The sequence below is a fragment of the Manacus vitellinus genome, unplaced genomic scaffold (genome assembly GCF_001715985.3).
Source record: "Manacus vitellinus isolate BGI_N305 unplaced genomic scaffold, ASM171598v3 scaffold_58_pilon, whole genome shotgun sequence".
Classification (NCBI taxonomy): Eukaryota; Metazoa; Chordata; class Aves; order Passeriformes; family Pipridae; genus Manacus; species Manacus vitellinus.
In genome coordinates, this window is record NW_021940671.1 from 555,755 (window position 1) to 568,980 (window position 13,226).

Sequence of the window (13,226 nt, forward strand, 5' to 3'; positions counted from 1 at the left end):
CACTGAGCAAAAGAATAAATTACATTGCTTGATTTGTAGCTCCAGAGTTCCAAAAATCCCAAATAATTTCAAAGTAGGTCAAAGGCAGGACAGAATTCATGGATTCTTGAAAACTGTATCACATACCTGTTTCTCAAATTATTCTCAAACAAATCCATTGCCTTTATTAATATTTCTTAGTTTATCTGCTCTGGCTATTGCTGCTGCCTTTGCTGCACCTGCTGGTCCACAAGTTTGTATCTCAGTCATTATTTAATGCAAAAAACCATGTCAGCTCAAGATATTGATGACAGTGGGTTTATTAAATAAAGCCACTGAGGTAGGGATTATCTTTTGTGTTGTTCAGTCGAGTATGATACAGGGGCAGTAACCTCTACTGAGCTCATCTGCTGCTATTTTTAAGTATAAAGCACCCAAGTCTTTCAAAACAGAATAAGTTTGATTTTTATAAATGGATCATAATTAATTCAATATGCATTTAAATCTTACCAGAGTAGATTTGATGCCAACACTTTCAGCTGCCTGAAAAGCCAAAGTGAAATTTCTTCTCTGCATGAGATATAACAACATGTTAGAAAACAAGGACATACTATTTCAAACATAACAAAGTGGTGTTAAGAATATTCATAGTAATGCTGTTACTTTTACTTTAAATGGAGTCTGCAACTTTATTACAGTAATTTAAAAAGAGCCATGGGAATGAACACGCTCTAATATTATCAAAAAATTTATGGAAAATTTTCCTTTTTTTTCTTGTGTAGAAGATAATGTTGAAAAACTGTTGTCAGTGAAGAACGACTGAGTTATAAAGTACCAAAGAATAGATTATTTATTCTTTTAAAAGGATAGCATCTCAGTAGTTTGAAGTGGTTTTGGAAACCCTAGTAACACTGACTTTTTTGTTCAGTCCCAGGAATGAGATTTTTAATGTCTTACCTTGTCCTGGCTGTTTAGTTCTTGATAGGGAATATGGGCTGGGAGGTAAGTGTGGAGCACTGCACAGAAAGCCAAGCCATCATTCCAGCTGCTGCTGAAGTTTGTTATGTCAATATTCTTGAGGGAAAAAAAATATAAGCAATATTAAAATCATAATCTAACAAGATATGAGATTCTACCACTCCATCAATATTTTTTTTTGAATACCCTTGAAGAAACTGGCACAGAATGTGAACAGCCCAGTACCAAAGTTCTGTGGTAAGAAAGTAAAAGGCACTACTACAGAGAACAACAAAAAATGTATTGATAACAAAGTCAGTTATTTTATATATTAATATCAGGTAATATTAAGCTCTCTTTCAAAAAAAAAAAAAGGGAAAAATGTGTGTCAGTGTGTGTTAAAAGGTGTAAAATGTTGTGCTAGAGAGGGTAAGAGAAGAGATTTGGTGCAACTGTACACCCCAAGATAGAAAAGCAAATGAGTTAAATACATACACCCCAAATCCCTGATCAGACAACGTGCTCGTATCTCTGTTAATGTCCATTTTACTTTTCTGCTTCTACTGCATTCATATCCAGACAAAACTGCAAAACCGCTGACTGAGGAGGACAAGTATGTGCTAAACAAACCATTTCTCTACAGAAACTGATGTGAACAAGATCACAAACAAAAGTTAACTTTCATTTGGAAATGAAGACATTCCAACAGGTTTATCACCGACAGTAACAGGGAATCTTTGGGATTGAAAACTGCTGTTTTGCACTCTTGATCTTCTAGTTCCCGTAGGAAACTCAGTGGCACTGGTAAATGCATCTCCTGAGACTGTATAAATTATTAGAGAGTCAGTCCAGTCCAAAAGAGTTATGAACAAGATGCCTCAGTGACCTTTTAAATTACTGTATATTTGGCTGTTGGCAGTCAAACAACGTTAGAGAGGCTAAGTGGAGAGCAGTCAGTTTAAACTTTAATTAGGAACAACCAGTAACAACAACTCATGTATCTTTCAGGCCTTTATGGAGAAATATAAATACTCTTTAATATCTAACTCACTTAACTGGGCTCCAGCAGAAGCTAACCAGCTCCATGACTTAGTTTTCAAAGTTTTAATGTAGCAGGAACTAAAACCTCCAGTCACAGAACTGCGATGGCACAATCACACGAGCCAACCTTTCACCTGACAGCAACTGAAGTCATCACTCATCTTTGACAAGACACTAAAACTTGCCATTTCTAATGCAGAAAACTCCCCCCAGAACCAGTGTTCCTGTGCCAGGCAGGCTGAGAACAAAAGCACTTGTATAACTTGTCAAACCAACGATCTGGACTTCAAATGGAAAACAACCACAATTCCTCCAACAGAGGTAAAAAAAAAACCCAAACAAAACTAGAAGAGAATGTGAGGGAAATCTCAGTTTCCTGCTCAGAGTCCCCCCAGTGCAGGTCCAGGCTGTGGTGATGTCAGAGTACGTGCTGGGGCTCACAGTGCCCAGGGCAGTGGTCGGAGCCTCTCCGGCCGCGCTGCTCGACGGAAATGGCATTGTTGGAGACCCCCAGGCTGTGGGAACATGCTCTTCACAAAGCTTCCTCCAGCCACAGGGGTGGGAAAATTTAAAAGCAAAAGGAAAAAAAAAAAAAAGAAGGAAAAAAAAAAGCTCTCTCTCCTTTCTCCTCGAGAGAGAGAGACAGGAAATTGGATTTAAATTAATGCTCGGTTAAAACTTTCTCAATGATACTTAAATTAGGGAAACATATGGAACATACAGGACGAGATTTAAGGGGAAAAAAAGGAAAAATATCAGATTGTTAAAGCCAATGAATTTCTATTTGTGTCTGCTTACAAGAGTGACTTTCTAAAAAGTTTCTTCCCCCTACCCTGTAACCACTAAGGCCTTGGCTCACACCTGTGCCAGTAATATGGATAAAGGTAGGGAGAGAGGCTTTTTCTTGTCACAGTCATGTGGCTATGTTACAGCCAAGCTGGCTACAAAATCAAGTGTGAATGATTTTGTTTGCTTTGCTATAGAATCCCTTGAGGGAAAAAAACTCAATCCTGTTTTTCACCCTTTGGCTGAAATATTCTCTCTCCTTCCCTGGGATGGCCAAATGATCTGGAAGGGGGAGAAGAAAGATCTACACTGACACTCTCACAGTCAAGCTCCACACAGATCTGCTTGCACATTCCTGCATGCATCCAGACAAACTACTGAAAAAAAAAGTATTAAAGCTACTGAAGAATATTGGTAAGTTTTTAAGTCTCAGTACTACAAGGATAGATATGATATTCCTTAATAAAGTAAGGACGAATGCTGAAGCATTGCTAAATCTGACTAACAGTTTTAAACATATTGGTTTCCAGTCCAGTGACTTAATACTGAATATGGTTTCAACAAGTACCTTTTGAACTGGTATTGTTGCAGAATATATTCTCCTTACCATTGACCAGGAGTCCATTAAACTCAAACAAAATGAAGTTCAATAGTGCATTGCCTCATAGAGCTGACACAATGTCTTCTTCCTCTCCCAGGTTGCTCCACAAACTTCAGAGGAAGCCCAGCAATATTTATTTGAAAATTGAAGAGTTTTGAACCTAAACATCCCCAAAGCACAGCTGAGATCTTGATACTGAAAGAGGGATGGGAGTGTACAGAGCCTTCAAAGTGAGAACAGCAGCTCATAATGGAAAGGACAGAGAAAGGAGAGGAAAAGTAAGAATGTTACAGCAATAAGCTGAAAGAGGAGTCTTTGCAACAGTCAGGATGGTCATCAACAGGCAAGAATTCACTCATCAGAATGAGAAAACAGGAGGCTGCAGTGATGTGTATGAGATCACAAGGACCTACACCTGAGGCTTGACCCTGTGGATGAAGAAGGAAGGCTTGTGCTCAGGATATATGAAAAAAGAAATTGCAAAGTATCAAAATAGTCTGGATGCCCTAGAAAACAGACCTATAGAACAACTGGGGCTGAAAACAAAAGCCTTCACATGATTTAAAGACCAGGAGGAGCACTCCCCTCCAAAATCTAGAGGCATTTTTCATAGTTTTGTAAGTATATTCCTTCACATGAACAGAGGAGAAAGAAAACCGTGATAAAGTTGTGCTGAAAATGGAAATTGAAACTACAACAAGAGAAAGTCACCTTCCCTTAAACATTACCGTTGTATAAACTAAAAATTTCACTTTAAGTGATAGTAATTATCCAAAGAATGTTGAATTTTGAATATAAACACTGGAAAAAAGGGCCATTAAAAAAGTGCATCTACAAGTTTGGTTGGTTCTCAGAAAAAAAACCCTCAGGATACTCCATTTTTCTAAATCATCTTGTAGGGTCCAGCTTTTATTATTAAGACAACAAGCAGAAAACAAACCCATCATCCAAGAATTTTAATGTATCCAGAGAAGCTGAATTAAATACAACGGAAGGAAACAATTAAAAGGGACTGGTTTCTGTTTCCAATTGCTCTGAGCATTATGAATTATTATTACCTCTCAGACTAAAAGAAGTATAATATTGGTCAGACAGTAAAAAACAAATCTAGAAACGGGACAGATCGTCATTTACGCCGAAAATTTAATTTTTCTTTGAGGGCTTTGAGCACATAACTGGCACATTTAAATACAGCAAATTTTATTTCCTAAAGGCTTTTAACTACTTGTGGTTTTTTGAAAAAGCTCGGTCAGTATAATGAAATCAATCTTGCATTAAGCTCCCATTTCTCAAAGAATTGACGGTAAACAGAACATCAGCCTAAAATCTCTGACATAATTTCTTTGTTACTGCTTTTATTAAGTAATTGGCTCTATTAAGGGAATTCTGCTGGAATCTAATCCAGAATTATTCTTCAGGCCATTTCAGACCACAAAGTATTAAAGCAATTGAAGGACATACTTTCAGATAAATTGTCGAATGAAGAATAGGTGAACTAGAAGGAGATTTATCAACTCTTGCCTATTAATGTTTAATGCTTAGACTGGGAATGAAGTCACTTCTAGTATTTGGGATAGATGGTTTTTAAAAAGGCAATTCTAACAAAACTAATGCAACAGGCAATTGTCATAAAAAGATCTGTGCAAGACATTTTCCAACCAGCAATGAAGAACAGAGTTAAAAATCTGTAAGACCTTTCTAGAGACAGAGCACAAGAATATAAGGAGGAAAATAACAGAACATCCTGGTAGATCCACAACCAAGAAACATTTCAAGCATGACTCAAGCCCTTATTAAACTGGAAACTGCAGAGTAGGAGCAGACACCACAAAATGAGTATCCCTTTGTGCCCATAGAAACAAAGAATAAAATTCTTCCTGAAACGAGGCTGAAATGTAACAGGAACACACGATCAATCAGCTTAGGCTGAAATACAAGAGTGGTTAAACAGTAAATGAACTGGATTTCAACAGGAATCAGAAGTGCATCCCTGCAGTAAAGGAGGCCAACTGTGTCCTGGGCTCCAGCACAGCGAGGGATGGGATCCCTGCACCCTGCTGGGCCCTTCTCAGTCTGCACCTGGAGACCTGGGGAGAGCTCTGCTCCCTCCAGCTCGAAACAGTCCCTGAAAGAACAGGGTCCAGCAGAGTTACCAAGATAATTACATAGCTGAAGCAAAGTTGAAGGAATTTGGTTTATCCAGCCTAAAGAAGACTCTGGAGAGATGTGATCTGGGTGTCCCATAACTAAAAGGCAGTTTTAGAGGAACTGGGGTGCTCTCCTCACAAAGACAAGGTACAACAGGAACAATTCTTTCCAAGGCAATTCTGTCAGGATATAAGAAAAAGGTTTTCACCATGAAACATTCTAGACTGCTTAACAGGGCTCTGCATGACATCAGTCTAAGATCTCTCCCAGCCTATGACTTCTCTAGAATTCACAATTTTAAAGTGGTTTTTAACCAGTGTATTGCTAATTTCAAAACTGTCTCCTATTGCTTTTTGCAATAATCCTAAATTAACAGAGGGTCTTCCACAGTCAGCGAAAACACCTTGTTTAAAAAAAGCAAGAAACATGTATTAACAATTATAACAGTAATTCCTTACTTTTTTTATTCCCTCAGAAAATGCCACAGCTAAAACACCCCACAAACATCAAAAAACCCAACCATAGAAAACTTGTTTTCTAACTTGTAGTTACAAACTAAGAACAAAGTTATTTTACCATCTCTTCAGCAGACATATCCACAGCTGTCTTCAATCTCCCTGAACTATGGACATTAGAACTCGAGCAGAGGAGCATCCTCAGCTATTTCTCCATCCCTTGATCTGCATAAAGAGGAGAGGTTCCCACATCCTAACTTGGTCTGGCTCTCAAAAAGAGTTAGGGCATGAAGAAAATAAAAACATGTGTCTATGTCTCTGTTGTATTAGTTAATGAAATAAGTGGGTTGAGAAAGCAAAAGCATTAATATGACTCTGTGCTATAATATATTAAACCCTTAAACAAGATTTGAAGTTTAAGTGTACAGACCTTGGCAGGCTTCTTCCCATGGCAGAAATTTACTATTAAAAAGCTTTTAAAAGCTTTTGAAGACACATAAACACAAAAGAGTAACCATTATAAAAAATACAAAGGTAAACTCCAAAATAACTGCCATCTATGCTCCTTTGAATCAGGATTCCCTGATTCCCAAATCGTGGCATAAAGCTGTGGCTATCAGCACTTCTGGCAGTAGGTGAGAACATAAAAGTATTTCTGGAATGGGCTTAGCAGCAGTCCCAACTACTGCCTCTTCACTCCCAGCTTCTGAAAAGGCAGTAAATGGTAAATATAGACAACCAAACCCTTCAACATTGACCATTAATGTTCCTTTCCATACCAAAGGCATGTTATTTTTCAGTTTGGGCACAAAAAGAAACCATAAAAGCAGGAGTCATTCTCACAAAATCCAATAATAGCTTCAGACATTAATGTCTGAAGCACTTAAGAGGTACAGACAGCTTCATAATTTATTCTAAATTTTGTCATAATTAAGTCTAACAAGTTGACATTTCTCTTGTATCAGAATCCAATCCAAACACAGAAAGGAAACATGTCCTTCCTTAACTCAACAATTTTTGGCTAAAGCATCAGAGCTTAAACCAAGGAGTGAAGTGTTTTGGCAGCCTGACTACTTTGATGAATCAACCAGACAGCACAGGGAAAGCACACCCTGGAGTCAGTATTTGAGCACAGGTTTTCATAAGCACAGTCTTGTCCTTTTTGTGTGTGCTTTTAAAAATCAATGTAATACTTTGAGTAGAATATGACCCAGCCTGGTGTTGATAAAGACAGGTTTAAAAAAAAAAAAGCAACCTGAACTATCTTTTACCTCTAGTTTTGATATTCTACACTTATTGCTTGAGCACTAATGAAAGCATTGCTTGATTTCAAGGTGCATTAAGCAGAGCCTTAAATGTTTTGTAAGACATGTAGGTTTGAGCTGTATAGGTGGCAAAAATTAGGTGGTCTTTCCAGCAGAAAGCAGCACTGCATGAAATAGAGGACAGGCACTAACAAGGCCACACCAAGAGTATCTGTACTTAGGAAGTGTGGAAAGCTTAAAGAAAGCTTAAAAAAAATTTAGTCTATTCTTGTTGCTATCTTGTGACAATTGCTTTTTTTGGTGTCAGACTTCTGGAAGTGAATTATCTCTCAGAATGCTGACAAAAATGGAAAACAAATTGAAATACTGCTGGAGATAAGAATGGGTAGGGATGTGTGTATCCTGTTTATTGGTCCTCTTTCAACATGAAACATGCATGCTCACATCCTTTTGGGGACTTTTATTAGCTGGGTACTCAAAATGAAAGTAGCTGTGCTCCAGCCAGGGTAAATGCTCCATAACAGCTGGCTGGGATTACTTTCTGCTTTGAAGAGATCTGGAATTTATGACAGTTTTATGACACTGCACATATTTTAGAGGAGCCACGAGGATTCTCTCCTCTGGAAAATGCAGCACTTGGCCCTGTGCTCTGAAGCTGTGTCAGATCCTGAGCAAAGCTAACACACCGTGAGATTTCAAGTATTTTGTGCCTGTTCAGCTGAAAACTAAAGGTGATTTGCTCCTCTTTTATCTAAATGCTTATCTTAAGAGAGCAGCTCTCCTCTTTCATGGCTTAGAGGTCTGTTCAGCCTGGAATAGAAGGCAGCTCAATAACTCAGTGAGTGCAACACTGTCTAGACTGAACAGGCTCTAGATGGGAGTTAATACAGAACCTGCCTGCTGCCAGTTCTGCTCTGACCTTCTGCAGATACCATCCCCCAAACCTATGCTTCAAGGAGAAATTCTGCTTGCAAACAACAGACAGCATATTAAAAGCTACAATATACTAAGAGATGAAGCCATACAGGTTTTTACAGGAGTAACAATTTCTCTTACTTTCAATGGCTATATCAACCTTACTTTTTTATTGAGGTACTCTTGAAAAAACATTTAGAGCACAGTTAAATATTAACAACTACATTTCAAGATGACTATTCATTTATTCCCCTCCAAATTTGCTTGAATAAATGCAGAGAAGTGCACAATGAAGTAATTTATAATAGTTTTTTTAACAGGGTTTATTCCACTGTAACAAACTGAAATTAGAGCTTCACCACACTATCATCTTTGACTTATTTAGCATTCACAAAATTTCAAGCTTCTTCAGCAGAGATACCTAAGACTTTTTACCAAAACCTTGAAAGTAATTTCCTAGAGGGGATAGGAGAGCAGGAGTTATTCTTCTTCCATTTTACTTGAGCAGACAAAAACTATACCAGTTGTACCAGGCAATTACATAGTGCTGCATTCTCTACAAGCACCCTTTGAACAAAGAAAACCTTTCCCCTTTGAAACAGCACAGACTTTGGTGTGTTTTGTTGTTTGTTTTTTTCTTCTTTAGTATTTTCAACACATGGAATAAAGAGCAGCTCAAGAACTACAGCTGTCCTATGAAGGCAGTACCACTCAGTCACAGGCTGCTGTCATTAATTAGTATAAACCAATAAACCAATTACATTGTACCTGGTGTTTAACATTCTAAGCCACTCACCTACAACTCTGTACACTCTCAATAAAATTTTAGAAATTAAGATTTTTATCTGGCTGTCTTTGTGATTACCATTTATTAGTCCATGTGTAAACCACAAATCAGCTATTTCCACTATCCAGTGCAAAATACAAACCCAGGAATGAAAGGTAAAACAATGCCAGGAGTAAACATGGCTCTGTTAGAAATGGGGCTTTAACTCAATGTGCACAGTTCCAGCTTCCCTGTAAACACCAACAGCTGAAATAATTTTCTATAAATATCTTACATGCATTTATGCATAAAAACCTACAGCTGTGAGACATCACCTCCAGGTGACAGGGAGAAAACAAGACCAAAAAGGTGATTATTGTTGACAACTGATGAAGGAGTAAACACATCTCTCCATGCTGGCAAAGACATACTTGAAAAATACTGTCTTACAGGGCTGACTTTTACTTAAATATTGGTAGGTTAATATGAATAGGACAAAATTAACAAAAGAATTATTTTGAAACAAAAGGTTTCTAAGATTTCGTTTCTCTTTTCCTTGCTTCCAAATCACAGTTAAACTCTCCCAGATCATTTTAGAACTTGTTACAGACTCAAAGTGCAAGTACCTCTCCTTTAACCTGTGATATTCGTAGCTAAATGAATAATATTGGTAATAAACATTGATTTAAATTGGAAACAAGATAGAAATTGGTGATTGGATGGAACTGTGGCAGTGTGTAAGACACCAGGAGGAGCTGGAAGTAAGATGGTATCCTGTCAATATTTGGCTGACAGGAAAGGAAGAAGAGAGCTGAGTACCTTAAGCAGGAATGAATGAGGAAGCATCATTATGCTGATGCTTGTTTACTGCTTGTCAGTTTTGAATCCCCATAGTTGTAAAATAAAAAGAGCCTTATCTGGTATTGATAACGTTGCTGAGATGCCAGAAAGATGGATAAGCAATGTTCACAGTGAATATGGTGTTGGATATGTTTAAAACATTAGAACACCACTAACATGGTGTTCAACCAGAACTGAATTTCAGGGGATGATGAAAATAATCAAATTCTGTACAACAAAGAAATGAAAAATGAGTGTGCATGAACTAAAATACATTCTTCTCCAAGAAGTAACTTAATATAACCTGATACTATCTTACAGTTTCAAGGAAGGCATCCACTGGCTCTGCAGATGCTCCATGCTGTGCTTTCTCAGTACCACACTGCAGGTTTTGAAGCAAGTACAGTAAGTCCCAAAACCTATATAAAACCTTTCTACACCTCCAGGAATTATAAGCAGCAATTTATAGAACCAGAAGCATGCTCTTGCATGTGCACACAACTGTGGAATGAAAAGTTTGGAATAATATCTATCACTCTTCCTAACCAGATTAATGAAGCTGTCAAATTCATCTTTCATTTCAAGACAATAGGGGAAAATATTTTTGCACTTAGTTAGAGGATTTATAAAGAAATATAACATCCTGCCTTTTTACAAAATGTGGGGAAGGAGAAAGGCTCTTTCCACAAAGCTGCTTATCCTCAGGAATAGCCCAGTTTAGTACTAGACGTGCCACAGGAAGAAGGGGAGGGCTTTATATCCCAGCCTGTCCATTGTACTGAACACGACTTTTCCTATGGATGGGTGACCATCCTGTTATGCAGCTCTCAACTTCCTCCTGCATTGTGAGGCTCAAGTCATGGAAAGAGTAAAGTTCTTAAACTGAGGATTGTGTTGGGAACCCAAACACTTTCAATACAAGTTAACCAAACAAATACATCATGGTCAGACTATTAACATCCTGGTTTAGTTTGCTGAAGCCACTATTCTTCTGAAAAAATAATGTAATCAGGAGAACTCTGCACAGCTATCTTGTTGGTTCTTTTGGCTTCTGATAACGTTTGGACTAAGTGGGAAAAAAAAAAGTCTGCAACTGCAGGAGAAAGCCAAGTTCAAAATGCAAGACAATGCACCTTCACAAAACAAACTGTCCCTAAATAGAGGCTAAATGGGAGCACATTCAGAGATCAAAAACAAAAAACCCTGTGCTAATTACCTATCAAGAAATGGTACTCTAGCTCCATTTGGGAAACATTAATTTAAACCTTAAGTTGCTCGAGTTTCAGCTACAGTTTCAAAAGTGCAACCTGTGAAAGGCTGACCTCAAGTGCCTCAATGAGAGGACAGCTGCCCCCTTAAGAAAAAGCAGTTACAACGTGGAGCAAAGTGACTGAGGAGTTATTAGTGTTTGTTAGGGCAGGACTGGGAGCACGTGTTCCAAGAAGAGAGTACAGGACATGCCAGGGCCACTGCAATCTATGCAGTCAAGTGTGGAGCAGCCTGTTTTATTCCAGGGGCAGGCTCCAAGGAGTTGCAGCTACAAGTACGTTACGTTAAGCAGCTCTGCAGTTACCTGGTATCCCTCTGTTTTCTTCTGGCACCACTTCAGCAAAGCGTTTCTCTTGGATCCTCCATATTCTCTTGCTAGGGCAGACAAGGGATCTTTCCTCTCTTCCCTAGGAACGAGGCAGAAGTGCAACTTAGAGCTTACAGTGTAAGCAACAGAAATACAGATTTGTAAAGGCTGGCACAGGACAAATGACTGTCACAGTGGAAGTAGCAGGACACTGCACTACTGACCAAAAAACAGAACACACAGAAATACCTGCAGAAGACTGCACAGTTAGTTTGGAGTAATCCTTTCCTTAGCAAATCATCATTCTCTTTCCTTTAACCTTTTTTCACCAGGTCTTTCAACCTCAATGATATTTCTTTCTAAGAGTTCAGAAAATTAAACTCACAACATTGTAAGTTCCAGCCTGAACCATTAAGATAACTCGAGTGACTTTATTTTGTATTTAGAAAGAGAATAAACTGATGCTATCTCCTTTGCATCTCATGGCTGATTACAAATGTCACCTTGAAACAAGAAGTTTGCATGTGAGCAGCACATTGTTATTAAGAGAACATTTGTCTGAAATCTGGAGTTCTCAAAAAAGAAGGGGGAGATCTATGTAGGCTGATCTGCCAGTTGATGTATTAGCACAATAAAAGCTATCAATTAAATTCACTTCCAGTATGTCAAGCTATCTTAAGTAATTTTGGTTTTTAAGAAAAAAGTGGGGAACAAAAGAACAATCATAACTAAGCTGGCCATGTTTTCATGAGTCTTACATTACAAACATCTGTTTACCAGGGTTTAGAAATCAGTTCTTAAGATTAAAAAATATATATCATAGAGGTTAATACTTCTCCAGTGGCCTACTTACAAGACTCAGTATTTCTACAGATACTCTAATGAATAGTCTTTTACTGAGCAGATGTTACACCACTTATGGACCTTAGTTACTGCATGTAAAGTGTGCCAGCAGTTGTTTTTAATATTATTTTTAATAATTTCCACTTGGAAAATTAAAATAAGATAGTTATCAGTGAACCTATACTGCAAAGACTTCCCCATCTGACATTTTTAAAGAATTCTATGCAGATATAAACCAGATTGTTACAACAACCACAGAGATGATACCCTAAGTTACTCTTTCTGCCTACTTCCAAAAAGACAGAGATTGTATATATTCACACTCATATCTTCAACTTTCATTCTTTACAACCCATCTGGTGACTGGAAAAAGGAGTGGAATGTGGAAATACAGAATATCACCAGTGCACTCTGCTGCAGATGTACAGGTAGCAATTCTCCAGGTCCTGCTAAGGGAAAAGAAAGCATCCAGGGAATGTGGATTCCTTCCTGCATGTGTGCTTCAAACAGAACACCAGAGACTGTTCCATGGATCAGCATCTGTTGCTCAAAGCATAAAAGAAGACAACATGTCCCAACAGACAAGGAAATGTTCTCAGGCACTAATCTTAAGTACATGTATTGCAATTTGCTTGGCCAGTCTTCACTGACATACAGATGGCAAGATCTCAAAAGTTGCTTAGGTAACAGCTGAAGTGTCTGAAAATATATGCACAGCAGAACAATAAACAGGAAACAGTAACTCCTATCTTTGATGCAGAAAGGCACTATGAGCCTTTGAACCCAAATGCCCATCTCAGAGATTTAACACAACAAGGAAGTCACTTTAAATCTGAAATAAATACATTATCTGAATAGGTCACTGTATCTAAACTCCACAGGCACCCCACAGCCAGAATGATGCTTCACAAAAGTCTGTACTTCAGTTCTTAAATCAGTACAGATTTCAACAACTGGTGTATTTTCTCCATTGGTAATTGAAACAAATAACAATGGGATTGCATATTCAATCTATAATGAGGATTATGCAACACTATGAAAACTTAAGGACAGA

At 38.0% G+C, this 13,226-nt stretch overlaps 1 protein-coding gene across 2 annotated transcripts in view; it reads right to left on the reverse strand.

Moving 5' to 3' along the window:
• The window catches only part of SPECC1L (sperm antigen with calponin homology and coiled-coil domains 1 like), a 65,933-nt gene that overhangs the window by 8,775 nt on the left and 43,932 nt on the right, over positions 1-13,226 (reverse strand). For both annotated transcript variants that reach the window (XM_018081959.3, XM_029963303.1), the window contains exons 13-15: positions 11,327-11,429; positions 937-1,053; positions 490-549 (exon numbers count right to left, since the gene is read on the reverse strand). In XM_018081959.3, the coding sequence (XP_017937448.1) occupies positions 490-549; positions 937-1,053; positions 11,327-11,429 (280 nt within the window). The remainder of the gene's footprint in view (positions 1-489; positions 550-936; positions 1,054-11,326; positions 11,430-13,226) is intronic.